The sequence below is a fragment of the Athene cunicularia genome, assembly GCF_003259725.1.
Source record: "Athene cunicularia isolate RWA chromosome 2 unlocalized genomic scaffold, athCun1 chr2_part1, whole genome shotgun sequence".
NCBI lineage: Eukaryota > Metazoa > Chordata > Aves > Strigiformes > Strigidae > Athene > Athene cunicularia.
The window spans coordinates 109,965,166-109,977,499 of NW_020799095.1; the positions used below are offsets into that span (position 1 = coordinate 109,965,166).

Below are 12,334 nucleotides of genomic sequence, written 5' to 3' on the forward strand. Positions count from 1 at the left end.
TATTCATTGCTATAGTCATTTTTATAGATATTGTAACTGTTTTGTAGAGATATTTTAAGATTTATGGGAAGCTATCATAAACATTCTGTTCTCTCAGAGCTAAATAAAATTGTCATAGGTTTTCACATTAAATCTTGAGGTATAGTATTGTAATATCTGTTTCTGCAAATGTTATGACTGCTATTTTGTCTGTCTATTAATTAATTGGTGTCTATTGTCACATCCCTGTATCTCTAAATACAAGTATAATAAAAAAATACAAAGCAAACCCCATAAATAAATTGGTAGAATGTTAGCAGTGCTAACAATGTGGAATATTAATGGAAAACGTATAGAGGAACCCTTCTCATTGTTATGAACATCTCAAGGTGAATGGTTCTGAGTTCTCTGAAATGAGTAGCACACTGCCTACACTGTCTCCATACAGGCTGGGTTTATTCACATGACAAATCTGACATTAGCTTTTGGCAGTTTCATGCTGTAGAAATACAATTTGCTAATACTTTATATAAAATATAGATGCTCTTTTTAGCAATCAGACTGTACTGTTCCTCAACATATAGGACATCCTGCAGCTCAGAGATTAGGAGTTCAAGCTCAGGCTATAGTTGTTCAATTAGCTACACACACTGTGGTACCATTATTCTACCAACACCATTCTGACATTATTTAGTAAAATATTTTATTGCTAAAAAATATTACTTTCATTATTGTGTTATAAAATGTATTCTGCTGAACTTGTTATTTAAATGTCTTCATGAAATGCTTATTTAATTTTTTTCCATTGCACAGAAAGGCTTTCTCTTAGTTTTGCCCTCTTTAGTTTTGCAACAGCACCGCAGAAAATAGCGGAAGGTTTGCTTCAGCAGTTAAACTCCCTGTATCTTTTTTGAATATTGAATGTATAACACATTAACTGATTGATATTATTGTGGTGATGAATTTCTTTCCTCTTGAAAGTGTCATTGTTAGGCTAGTGACTTTCGAGCACTTTACCCTGATTTCCTTTGGGATTAAGACTAGGTCTTGAGTCAGTATGTTCATTCCAACTAAGCATGATTGGCATTTCAGAGGCAGTTAACTGTCCTTTTGTCACAGGTCATTTAAATCATCTGGAATCATGTGCTTTGATTATTGTATAGCATGATCAGAGAAGCCCCAAAGGCTTTCTTTTTGCATTTTTTTTACCTCATTCTTATTCCTGATTTACAATCACAGAATCATATTATTAGATTTCTTTTTTGTTTGGGTTTTTTTTCTTACCTTTACTTCACTTGGTCAATTTTGCTTTGTTCTTTCTATCATTCTAGATGACTGATCACATCTGTTTTTCTTTTACATGCATTCTACAGAGCAGGGACAAGTGTTTTCATTAGCAACTGACATTGAATACCTCATGGAATAAACCCTAAAGAATAAAATTTGTAACTAAGGAACAATAGCCTTGTTAAATTTTACAGACAAGTAGCTACAGTAAAAGTTCTTTTAAATTTGTTTTAATAAATAATCTTCAAATAATTTGATTATAAGGTTTTACTTAATCACTTGTGCACTGTGAAGGAACGAAAGGCTATTACTGTGTTTCTAGTTCAGAACAGTATCTCTTCTGTTTGCTGGGTCTGAATCAATTTGCATGCTCCTCTGTGTAGGACAGACTTTAAACATGCACTTAACGTTCCAGTGGTATTCTGATCTGCATCCTGTGGAATAATCTGAATAAAATCAATGACTCCTTAGGAAAGAGATGCTGCTTAATGCAAGTACATGAGATAAGGACCTAGTTCTTAATTTAGAACATTTCATTTTTTGTGGAAAACAGTGGTAGTTTCTGTAAACTAGAGAGGTGCAAAGGAACCTGTTTCTTTTTTCTTTGTATACAGTTTGCAGTAAAACAAAACAAAGTAAAAGATTATAAGCAACACAGTGTTAAACACTAAAAAATAAAGCATCTGTTTCTTTAGCAGACTGAAGAAAATTACAGTTAGTGAGGATCTTGCAACAATTGTACCTGTAACAATTCCATAATGAATCAAAGATCGTTTAAAGGATCACAGATTAGATCTAAATTTGAGCATCGATTGCATCAATATTAGAGAGATTTCTTTGTGTGCAACAAGAAATACTTGCTTTTCGAGAGAGAAATACAGGGTTCTGGATTATGCTGCTAGTGGATATCTGATACAGATTTGAACACCAGTGAGAATGATCAAAAGTGAGATGAGAACATTTTGTGAAACTCAAAGCCTGGAAGGCAGTGTCTTTACATAAAGAACTGAAGGAGTTAATGCCTCAAACATTCATTGAGACACCAAACAAGAAGGACAGGCTGTGGCCTTGTGATTAGTCTAAGGAATGTCACCCAAGGAAGCATGGAGTGTATTGAAGGATGCAGGTCTCCACTCCCTTGTATTGACAGACTCCTTAGATAAGCCTCAAAGTGGGATGACTGGCTCCACTGTGTAGGCCCTATACGTTGTGGCTGTATTGTGTAAGCCTGATACCATGCAGATCATTGAAGAGGTGATAAGAATTGATAAGAGGTGAGCATTCTGCCCCAGGAAACTCTATGATTGCTCAAGAAGCAGGAAGTCAACAAAAATCTGTGGGAACTAGGCGAGAGGCAAAGATGGCAGAGTAAGCACAGCCTCTGACTCAATTGGACAAGGAGGTTGATGGACCCTGTTCCCTGTCAATGTATGTGCAGGTCCCATGCTCAACTTTTTCCTCATATCTCATGGAAATGACTTTGTGGAATACCTGTCCCTCCTTATCTAGTATGCTGACAAGCTGATAAAATGAATTTAAAATGTGGCAGAAAACTTTGCTGTGTGTGCACCCATGACCCAGGATTACTAGATTTGAGACAATGTTGGATCCAGGGGTGGTGACAGGATTTCTTTGATTCTCTCATCTTTCTATTTCTTTTCCTTTTCTTTCCTTTGTTTTCTTTCTTATAGATTTATGAGACCACTTTACTGCTTATACTTTTCTAGTTTAAGCTATTTCTACCACAAGCAAAACATTTTAACCAGTTGTTTGGTGTTGTTTCACTTTAAGCTGAGTGAATCACAGAACCCTTACAACTCTCTGGGCTCCCAGCCTGGGTCATGACACTTCACTAATCCAAATTAAATCCTTGCCTGTAGAGAAGCTTTACAGTATGGGCAGTGCATTCTTGAGCTGGAGTAGCCTGTGTTCTGAAGATATCCATGAGTATTCTGTGGGAATATTGGAAGATAGGACTAGTAATTTAACAGTTACTGGTCATGTACATTTTGTTCTCCCCTAAATACTGGATCTTCACATAATATTTTCTTCATAACTGTGGTATTGCTAATAGACAGCTTTCTTATAACTGTCATAACTATCCAGGATGGTTTACTGTGGTACAGAACACTTAGGATTTTTACTCTTTTCATCTGAAAAAGAAATGCCCTAAAACGAGCTGAATTAAACCATGTAGGGACTTCATCAGCATTGATGGCAGAAAGTATAGAAGATCTTTATATTTCCTTTTAAACACATTTCTTGAATTACATGAAATTATACTCTCATAAGTTTGCTGAATGGTGTTCCAGATGACAATGTGCAATGAGTCAATTTCTGGTATTTTTACATGTAGGTCAATAGCCTGGACTAACAAGCATAGCCTAATACTGACCTTGCTGAAAATGATGATGGGATGGAGGATAGACAAAGATATAACATGTCCTATCTGAAATATGACTCTTCAGTTGATTTATTCCTAGAAAAAGTTTTGAACTTCACAATTCCAGAATAAAGTTACTTATTTTAGAGTTAATCCTCACAATTTATATCAACTTGCATGAACATCTGAAATTCAGGTAAAAGGATTATTGTGTTTTATCAACCTATCGCTTGTAACTTGATTGAAGAGACTTATCCCCAGCTCCCTACACCCTCCTCTCAGGTAGCTGTAGAGGGCGATGAGGTCTCCCCTCAGCCTCCTCTTCTCCAGACTAAACACCCCCAGTTCCCTCAGCCACTCCCCGTACGACCTGTGCTCCAGACCCTGCACCAGCTCTGTTGCCCTTCTCCGGACACGCTCGAGTCATTCAATGTCCTTTTTGTAGTGAGGGGACCAAAACTGAACACAGGAATCGAGGGGCGGCCTCACCCGTGCCGAGTCCGGGGGTCAGATCCCTTCCCTGTCCCTGCTGGCCACGCTATTGCTGACACCAGCCAGGATGCCATTGGCCTTCTTGGCCCCCTGGTCACGCTGCTGGCTCCTGTTCAGCCGGCTGTCAATCAACACCCCCAGGTCCCTCTCTGACTGGCAGCTCTCCAGCCACTCCTCCCCAAGCCTGTAGCGCTGCTGGGGGTTGTTGTGGCCCAAGGGCAGCCCCCGGCATTTGGCCTTATGGAAACTCCTCCAGTTGGCCTCAGCCCATGGCTCCAGCCTGTCCAGGTCTCTCTGCAGAGCCTCCCTGCCCTTGAGCAGATCAACACTCCCACCCAACCTGATGTCATCTGCAAATTTACTTGAGGTGTACTCAATACCCTTGTCTAGGTCATTCATAAGATGTTAAACAGGAGTGACCCCAAAACCGAGCCCTGTTTTTTACCCAGCAAAGCATGTGCCCATCCAAGCCATGAGCATCCAGTTTCGACAGAAGAATGCTGTGGGAAGCGGTGTCAAAGTCAAGGTAGACAACATTCCCTCATCCAATAAGGAGGTCACCCTGTCTTTGAAGGAGGTTTGTCAAGCAGGACCTGCCTTTCATAAACCCATGCTGACTTGAACTTGTCATCTGGTTGTCCTACATGTGTTGTGTGATGGTTCTCAGGATGAGCTGATCCATCAGCTTCCTGGGCACTGAAGTCAAGCTGACAGGCCTGTAATTTCCCAGATCATCCTTCTGACCCTTCTTATATACGGGCGTCAGACTGACCAATTTCCAATCTTTCGGGACCTCCCCGGTCAGCCAGGACTGCTGGTAAATGATGGAAAGCAGCTTGGCGAGCACCCCAGCCAGCTCCTTCAGCACCCTCGGGTGTATCCCATCCAGTCCCATAAACTTGTGTATGTCTACATGATGCAGTAGGTCACTGACTATCTCCTCATGAATTGTTTGGCAGGGTCATCCTCCCAGTCTCTGTCTTCTGGCTGAGGAGGCTGGATTCCCTCAGTACAGCTACTCTTGTTTTTAAAGACTGAGGCAAAGAAGGCATTAAGCACCTCAGCCTTCTCATCACTTGTTACCATGTTTCCTCCTGCATCTAGCAGGGGATGGAGGCTCTCCCTGGTCTTTCTTTTGCTGTTGACACACCTATAGAAACATTTCTTGTTATCTTTGACTGCTGAAGCCAGATTAATTTCTAGATGAGTTTTAGACCGCCTGATTTCCACCCAGCATAACCTCAGTGCATCTTTGTAATGCTTGTAAGTGGCTAGCCCCTGCTTGCAAAGGCTGCAAAACTCACCAGATTATAATGTACAGATGATTCTCATTTCTTTTGAATAACGTAATTCTATGCTGCTGTGTAGTAATGCATTATTTAATTAAACACTAATAATTCTTTTAGGCTTTTTTAAAATTAAGGATCTTTTGGGGAAATTGATGTGAACATCATTCATAATTTCAATGCTAATAAAAAGTGTATGTAATTTTTGTGAATTTATAGAGCAACAGTTCTCAGAGTAGTATGGCACTTGTCCAAGGACTTAACAGGTTGATACAAATGTATCTGAATGTAACCTATGGACTGTAATTGGGTTTTTGATAGAGAAAAAACTTCCATCAGTAAACACCTTTTCCAAGGTCAGAAAGTAACAGTGATATAAAGTGTTGAATTGTAGCCAGACCTGATTTCTGACATTATTAATCACACAATCATTCTTCTTTTTGGTGTAAAGATAAGAACATATTGTATCTCACTTTTAAAGTTGTCCTTTTGCTATTGTAATATCAACTGTGTTGAAAGATTTCTAACCCTATACAAAGCCCATGACAACATTAATGACTAGAAAAATAAATGAAGAAAAAAGTGAAAAGCTTAAAATAGTAAACATAAGGGTTTGATTTGTTTTCTGTATTGTAATTATTTCTGTATTTATTTACTATTTTGATTCTCATGTGTGATTGAATAGTTTGAACGGTGCCAAAAATGAAACTCCCTGTCCTGGAGAGAATTGCAAATATGTGAACAGATGGGTCACCCTTCAAGCAGTTTCTATTCTTGTTACTTTTTTTTTTTTTATTTTATTTTTTTTTTTTTTTAAATCGTGTTGGTATCTGTCAGCTATTCAGTGGAGTGAATCCATTTTTTTCACAGAAGTCATCAAATATCTATCAAATGGCGGTAACTTTTTTTTCTCTGTCAATCTGGACAGCTTTTAAGTGGCAACCTAGAACTGACAGATGTAAATATGATTATTCAGGGACAACTTAAGCCAGTTTATTTTTCTGCAGCTACTTAAAAATAATAAGCATAACAATCTACTGCAGTTCAAACACGACTGGCATTTGTAAAGTCAAATTTGAAATCGCAGAATAGCTTTTTCTCACTGGAAGAAGGTTTTTCCCCCACAAATAAAGAAAAATATTACAAACCAGAAAACACTTGGCGAACCCAAATCATTGATCAATGTCAGCGTATGATGTGAGGCAGTAGCTGGAAACTGCAGCTATCACAAAACTTCAGATAGTATTTGTTACTAAGCCTCGTGGGAATTCAGATCCATACAGACTTTGGGTTTGTGGTTTTTTTTCTCTTTTATTTCTAAATTAACAAACGCAGTACCATTGAAATAAATCAATCCTAGGAGTAGAACTTTTATAGGTAGATAACTAGGTGAATGTTTCTGCTTTTAGGCATATGCTATAGGACTTGGAACATTTTGAAGTGAGAACAAGGGAAGGGTTGCACGATGTTGCTTGTTCCAGTCAGTGTTAGCAGTCTACATAACACAGCTGCATTTACTACCCTCAAGTCTCCTGCACAGCTGCAGAGGAAGGGGAATTTCCAATTGACCAGGCATTCTGCTGCCACCCCTTACTGCTGACCTTCTCCAGTTGCATGAGGAACTGACATAATGAGACAATCTTCGAATGTCACACAATGAAAGTTTTTAGCAGATGAGCAAGTCTGCTGGATAACCTTGTTAACACTATTAATTCAAATTGGAAATGTGGCTGACCTATGTCCTGTGTCCTTTACGCTCAGAATGAGTGTAAAGTTTCATTGCTCATGTTGATTAATCCAAGGAAAGGCTGGTAAGAAAGAGCAAAGCATTAACAAAAGGAGGATATAGAATCTCCTTTCTTGAATATGTTTCAAATAATTAAATGGAAAAAAAAAATTCTCATGACATTTTCTTGTTTCAAAATTAGTGGAACTACTAATAAATGATAAACTACATGAGAGCATGGCCTTGAAGATATTATGGCATCAAATGTTAACAGTTTGATCTATGAGTTGCTGCCAATGTATTGGTTCTATGTTTATATTTCATTATTACATTTTAGAAATTGCATTCTAACATTTTCCTCCTTTTTCCCCTTACCTTTTTCCATGTTGCTGTGTGCTATTGTACATTCCTCTCCATGTCTATTCCTCTTTTCCCACCTACTGTTTTGTTCTACAACCATTCAGCTTTTTTCCATGTACTTCCATATGTATAGTACCATGGTGTCTGTTCTATCCACAGTGAAAAGAGAAGTCTTGTTTTCTGTCTGGACCTTGACAAATGAATTCTTCATACCTTTACTCTTGTAAGATAAATAACCAGGCATACCAGTGTCCCAAACTGAAAATGTAATGTTTATATCCTAGTAAAAAGGTTCAATAATGAAATACTGAAATTTCACATGCTGTTAACTCAGTTTTATGAAATTTTGAAGTTTCTATGACCTTTTGTTCAACTATTACTGGACTACTTTAATAGAGATAGTTTATTAGATCACATTAGATTGTTGTTTTTTATTATACAGAATAAATAATCTGAAAGCATTACTAATTAGTGATTATTGTTGAGTCAAGCAATTGTAAATTTTCTTTTCCATGACATACCAGTTAGTAGGAAATATTTGATTCTTTACTGTACCCTAAGATTTAACTGTTAGAAAAAACATTAACTCTTGACTAAATTTAACTAGTTAATGTGTCCATAGGATTCTGTGTTTTCTTTTCCTGACTATTTACTGTTGCTGTGTGCTCACACTGTCATTCTTCACTTCTAATCTCATTTAAGATGTCGTGCATGATCTCAAGATCATATGGATTTTAAGGAGAATTTTAATACCTCTTTAATGAAAGCCTAAAAACCATTGCTTCTTTTTCACTGCATAACACTGAAGAAGAATTTTTATTTTTTTTTTCAGAACTCTTAACTTTCCAGTCAATGAACATATGTGTGGATGAGGAATTTTCTGAGTTAGAGGCATGGAAAATGCTGACAGCTTGGCAGCACCTTTGAGTTTTTCCATAAAATGATAACTACTTTTGTTCTGTTCCAGGAAACAGCTTCTAAAACACTGCTCTGAATTTTACATTTAAGGATCCTAAGAGCTTAACTTCCCTCTTGATGTATAACAATGTATAATGGAATTACAAGCTCACAGGCCATTTTCAGTAGTCTTGGTATTGAACTAAGTAGCTTTTCATCAGCATTAAGTGTTATTTTGTAAACTTGGAAAACTTTGTAAAATTGCTTTTGAAATTTGCAAAACCTTTACAAATTCAATCATAGAATACTACCCTGTGCAAATAGAGGGGAAAGTGAAACTAAATAAAATATTAAAAGACTACAGCTGAAAGAGATTTTTAGTTGGATTTTATTTTAAGCAGATAGTTGGAATCAATGGAGCAGCACTATCTTTAACCTCTGCACAAATGGTCAATAAGGATACTTGGAGCACTTCCTTTCTAATAAAAAATGTGTTGCTTTCCAGAGCTGTTGCCATATTTTATTAACAAATAGTTTCAGAATTTAGACCAGTGAAAAGCATCAAAACAAAATTATTTGCTTCAGTTTGCTAGTCTTTATTACATTATTATTACATAATCATTATACTGAAATATATATCCTTTATTAATCATTATACTGAAAATATTATTATACATTAAAATATAGTGCTTTGCAGACCAGGTTTATTCAGTTCACCTTGGTTGGAAATGACACTGAAAATGAAGCCTGGTTTGGGTTTTTTGTGAGTCACATACAAAAAGTCACCTGCAAGTCATAAAGAAAAACTCGGATAAAAGGCTTTGCTGGTAAAGCATTTCAAAGCTGGTATCTACCATCAGAATACTTATTGAAGTTACTTTGCAACTGTTAAGAGGAAGAATTCGTCTTTCTGAAGTTAAATTTGTCATCCCGGCTGTGTACTCAGTGGAGGACCTGGATGATGATGAATATGATCACCTAACTTGGGGATCTGCGTGAGTTATCTGGATTGAATGTATTTATTTTTCTTTGCTGAGTACAGGAGAAAACTTGCCCTGACAAACGGCTCAGTTTTAGATGGATTAACTGAGATGGTTAGATGAGTCCTACCATTTTTCTTCTAAACTTCTGGGAAAAAAAGTGGAGCTGATCAGAGCTGGGGTCTGATCCTAAGCCAAAATTCCAGTGTATAAAATGTGTGATGCTTCTGACAGTTCTGGAAAAGCTGTTTCACTATATGTTTGTGTGAGCTTCGCAGCTGCAGACTAGAGGATGGTTTACTAATGAACTTTATAACCACATGTAATTCTGATTTGTACTTCTGAGATCATTAATTGATGAAGTTTGCATGTTTGTAATTGCTGACTATCATGCTGAAAAATATGTAAGTCTTTACACTTCAGATACACCAAAGTAATATGTCTTTATTGTAAGACTGAGAAGTGTGTTTAATTAGCCTAGGTAAAATACGATGCAATGCCTTCATTACACATAACACATCACTTGAGCGAATCTAGTTTGCAGTATGTTTTTAAAGTTCAATTCAGTTCACTAACAATCCAGACCTGAGATATTTAATATCTACTCTCAATGGAGATAGAAAAGAACCTAGAAAAAACACCAGATGAAATGCTCTGATAAGTTATGTTGTGCTGGAAAATTAGTTACTTGAAATTTTTCTGTTCCTTTTATTTTTTTACTTTTACACAGTTTTTTCTACTTAGTAATCTGTTATGCTAGCAAAGTATTTCTGAAGCATACATTTCCTTTGCTGAACTCCAGCGTAAAAGGTTTCTACTTTCCTGTCAGACAGCACTAGTCAACTCACAAAAGGCCCCAAATCATGTGTTTACAGGGCTGGCTTGACTGCCTTCACTTGAGTGAAAACCAACAAGAATATTTTATTGACTCTTTTATATGGCTACTTGTGTATGTGTTGTGCTAAGAAAGACAACAAGTAACTGTAGATATATCATCCTCTCTGTCACTCATATGTTTCTGATGAGAGACTTATGAAAATTTGACTGACACTGGCAATCTATGCTGATTGTGCTGAAATGTATGAACATATATAGATCACATATATATGCAGAATTATGCTATGCAATATATATTTAATGAAATGAGTGTAAAATCTAGACCACATGTAAAGGGCATTAAAAGTCTGTGTCTTCCATATATTTATATCTGGACATACAGCATATCTGCTACTAAGATTTTTTTACCACTAACTTAATTGAGTAAAGTTAACACAACAGAGAGAAAAAAAAAAAAAAAAAAGGTCTTTTTAATAAATGCTCATATCTAAGACAGATACTAGCCTACAATTTTTACAGAAAAAAATTTAGGACGAGCATAAATGGGAAAAAATGGGCTGCTTTAAATAATTCTGTCTATAATGACAACCTTTAAATCAGTGGTTACAATGTTTTAAATCATAGCTTTGAGGTCAGCAGGGGCTGTGTTCATATTAATTTTTTAATTTGGATCAGGACTGTGCTTTGAAATTAATTTCTGGACCATGTACGCTTATCATGCTTTAGTTCACATCACTGAGTGGTCTTGGAGTACACAAGCTGTATTCCTTTTGGATGAAACTAAATTGGAAAATGTGCAACGGGACTGCAGACAGCATGTAGTGCTCAGCTTGCATATGGGACCAATTTAGGACTAGCTGAGGTTAAGACTGCTGAAATGCATTCATTGTGCACTGTTAAACTCTACAGTTTTGTTCTTACTGCATTGCAGTACTTGCTAATATGGTATGAATTCAACAAATTAATTTTTCTCTGAGACAAGACCTCTGCTTTTCTTCCAGACTTTGTCTTTTTCCTCTGCAGCATAGGTTTCATGGGATTTTCACATTGAGGAACTCACAAATTTATTAAAACAAGGAAAATAGATGTAGGATGGAAGCACAGAAATAACATTGAAGTGTGTATATAGGTGTTAGGGCAGAAAACACTAAATCTAACTTTTTTTTTTTTTCCCCAGGAAAGAACAGTAACAATTAGAAGACAGACGGTAGGAGGATTTGGATTAAGTATAAAGGTAGGATGATTTTTTGGGTCTGTTATTCCACATTGCACAAAAAGTGTCTTTGAATATAGTTAATGTTACTTTTAATGAAGACAAACTATATTTTAGAGGAGTGGAAACAAGAGACTAAACATATTCTAGGATGTTAGATACTGTCACAGTAGGCAACCAGCAACTACACTGTCCAATGGAATGGAAGGCAATGGAAAGATCATTCCCTTAAAGCTCAAGCTGAGCAACTCTGTAATAAGGTTTGATATGAGAGTTGAACAGTGTTTGCAACTGCACAGACTGTACTGTTGTTCAACAGCGTTCTAATTTAAGTGGTTATTAATGAATGCTAAATTATAGTGGCCGGCACATGGAACAGCTAATAAGTTCATCATCAGTTCTCCTACAAAGAATATCCTCTTAATTCATTAGTAGGACAGAACATATTATCATAGTTTATTTTTCTGTAGATCAAGCAAAGGCAGTGATTTATGTTACCAAATATATTTGTTTTTTTCAGTAAGATTTAAGAACATATGTAAGTGTAGATGATCCTTTTTGAGGGAGGGAGGTAGGGATGAGGAGAGGGAGAAAGGGTTAATAATCTTTTTTGTCATAATCTATAATTTTTAAAACTTTATGTTAGCTTTGAATTTCAGTGTAGACAACACAACATTAATTTTATCTTCTAAACACAGGAGTCCTCAGTCTCAAGATAGCAATGGAAAAAGTGAAGTGTACTTCACATGAATGCAAAGAGGCTTAAATTATGCATATAAAGTGAAAGTATATATTTTGTTGTGAACATCTGCTTGTACTGACCTTATAAAAAGTGACTCAGAAGGAGGGATTAATGTGCATTTGTGTTGTCATTGATAAGAATATTGCAGACTA

At 36.5% G+C, this 12,334-nt stretch overlaps 1 protein-coding gene across 5 annotated transcripts in view; it reads left to right on the forward strand.

Annotated features, from left to right (window-relative positions):
* SNTG1 (syntrophin gamma 1) overlaps positions 1–12,334 on the forward strand; it is a 211,605-nt gene that overhangs the window by 44,418 nt on the left and 154,853 nt on the right. For all 5 annotated transcript variants that reach the window (XM_026842717.1, XM_026842716.1, XM_026842719.1 and 2 more), the window contains one exon: positions 11,405–11,461. In XM_026842717.1, coding sequence (XP_026698518.1) covers positions 11,405–11,461 — 57 coding nt within the window. The remainder of the gene's footprint in view (positions 1–11,404; positions 11,462–12,334) is intronic.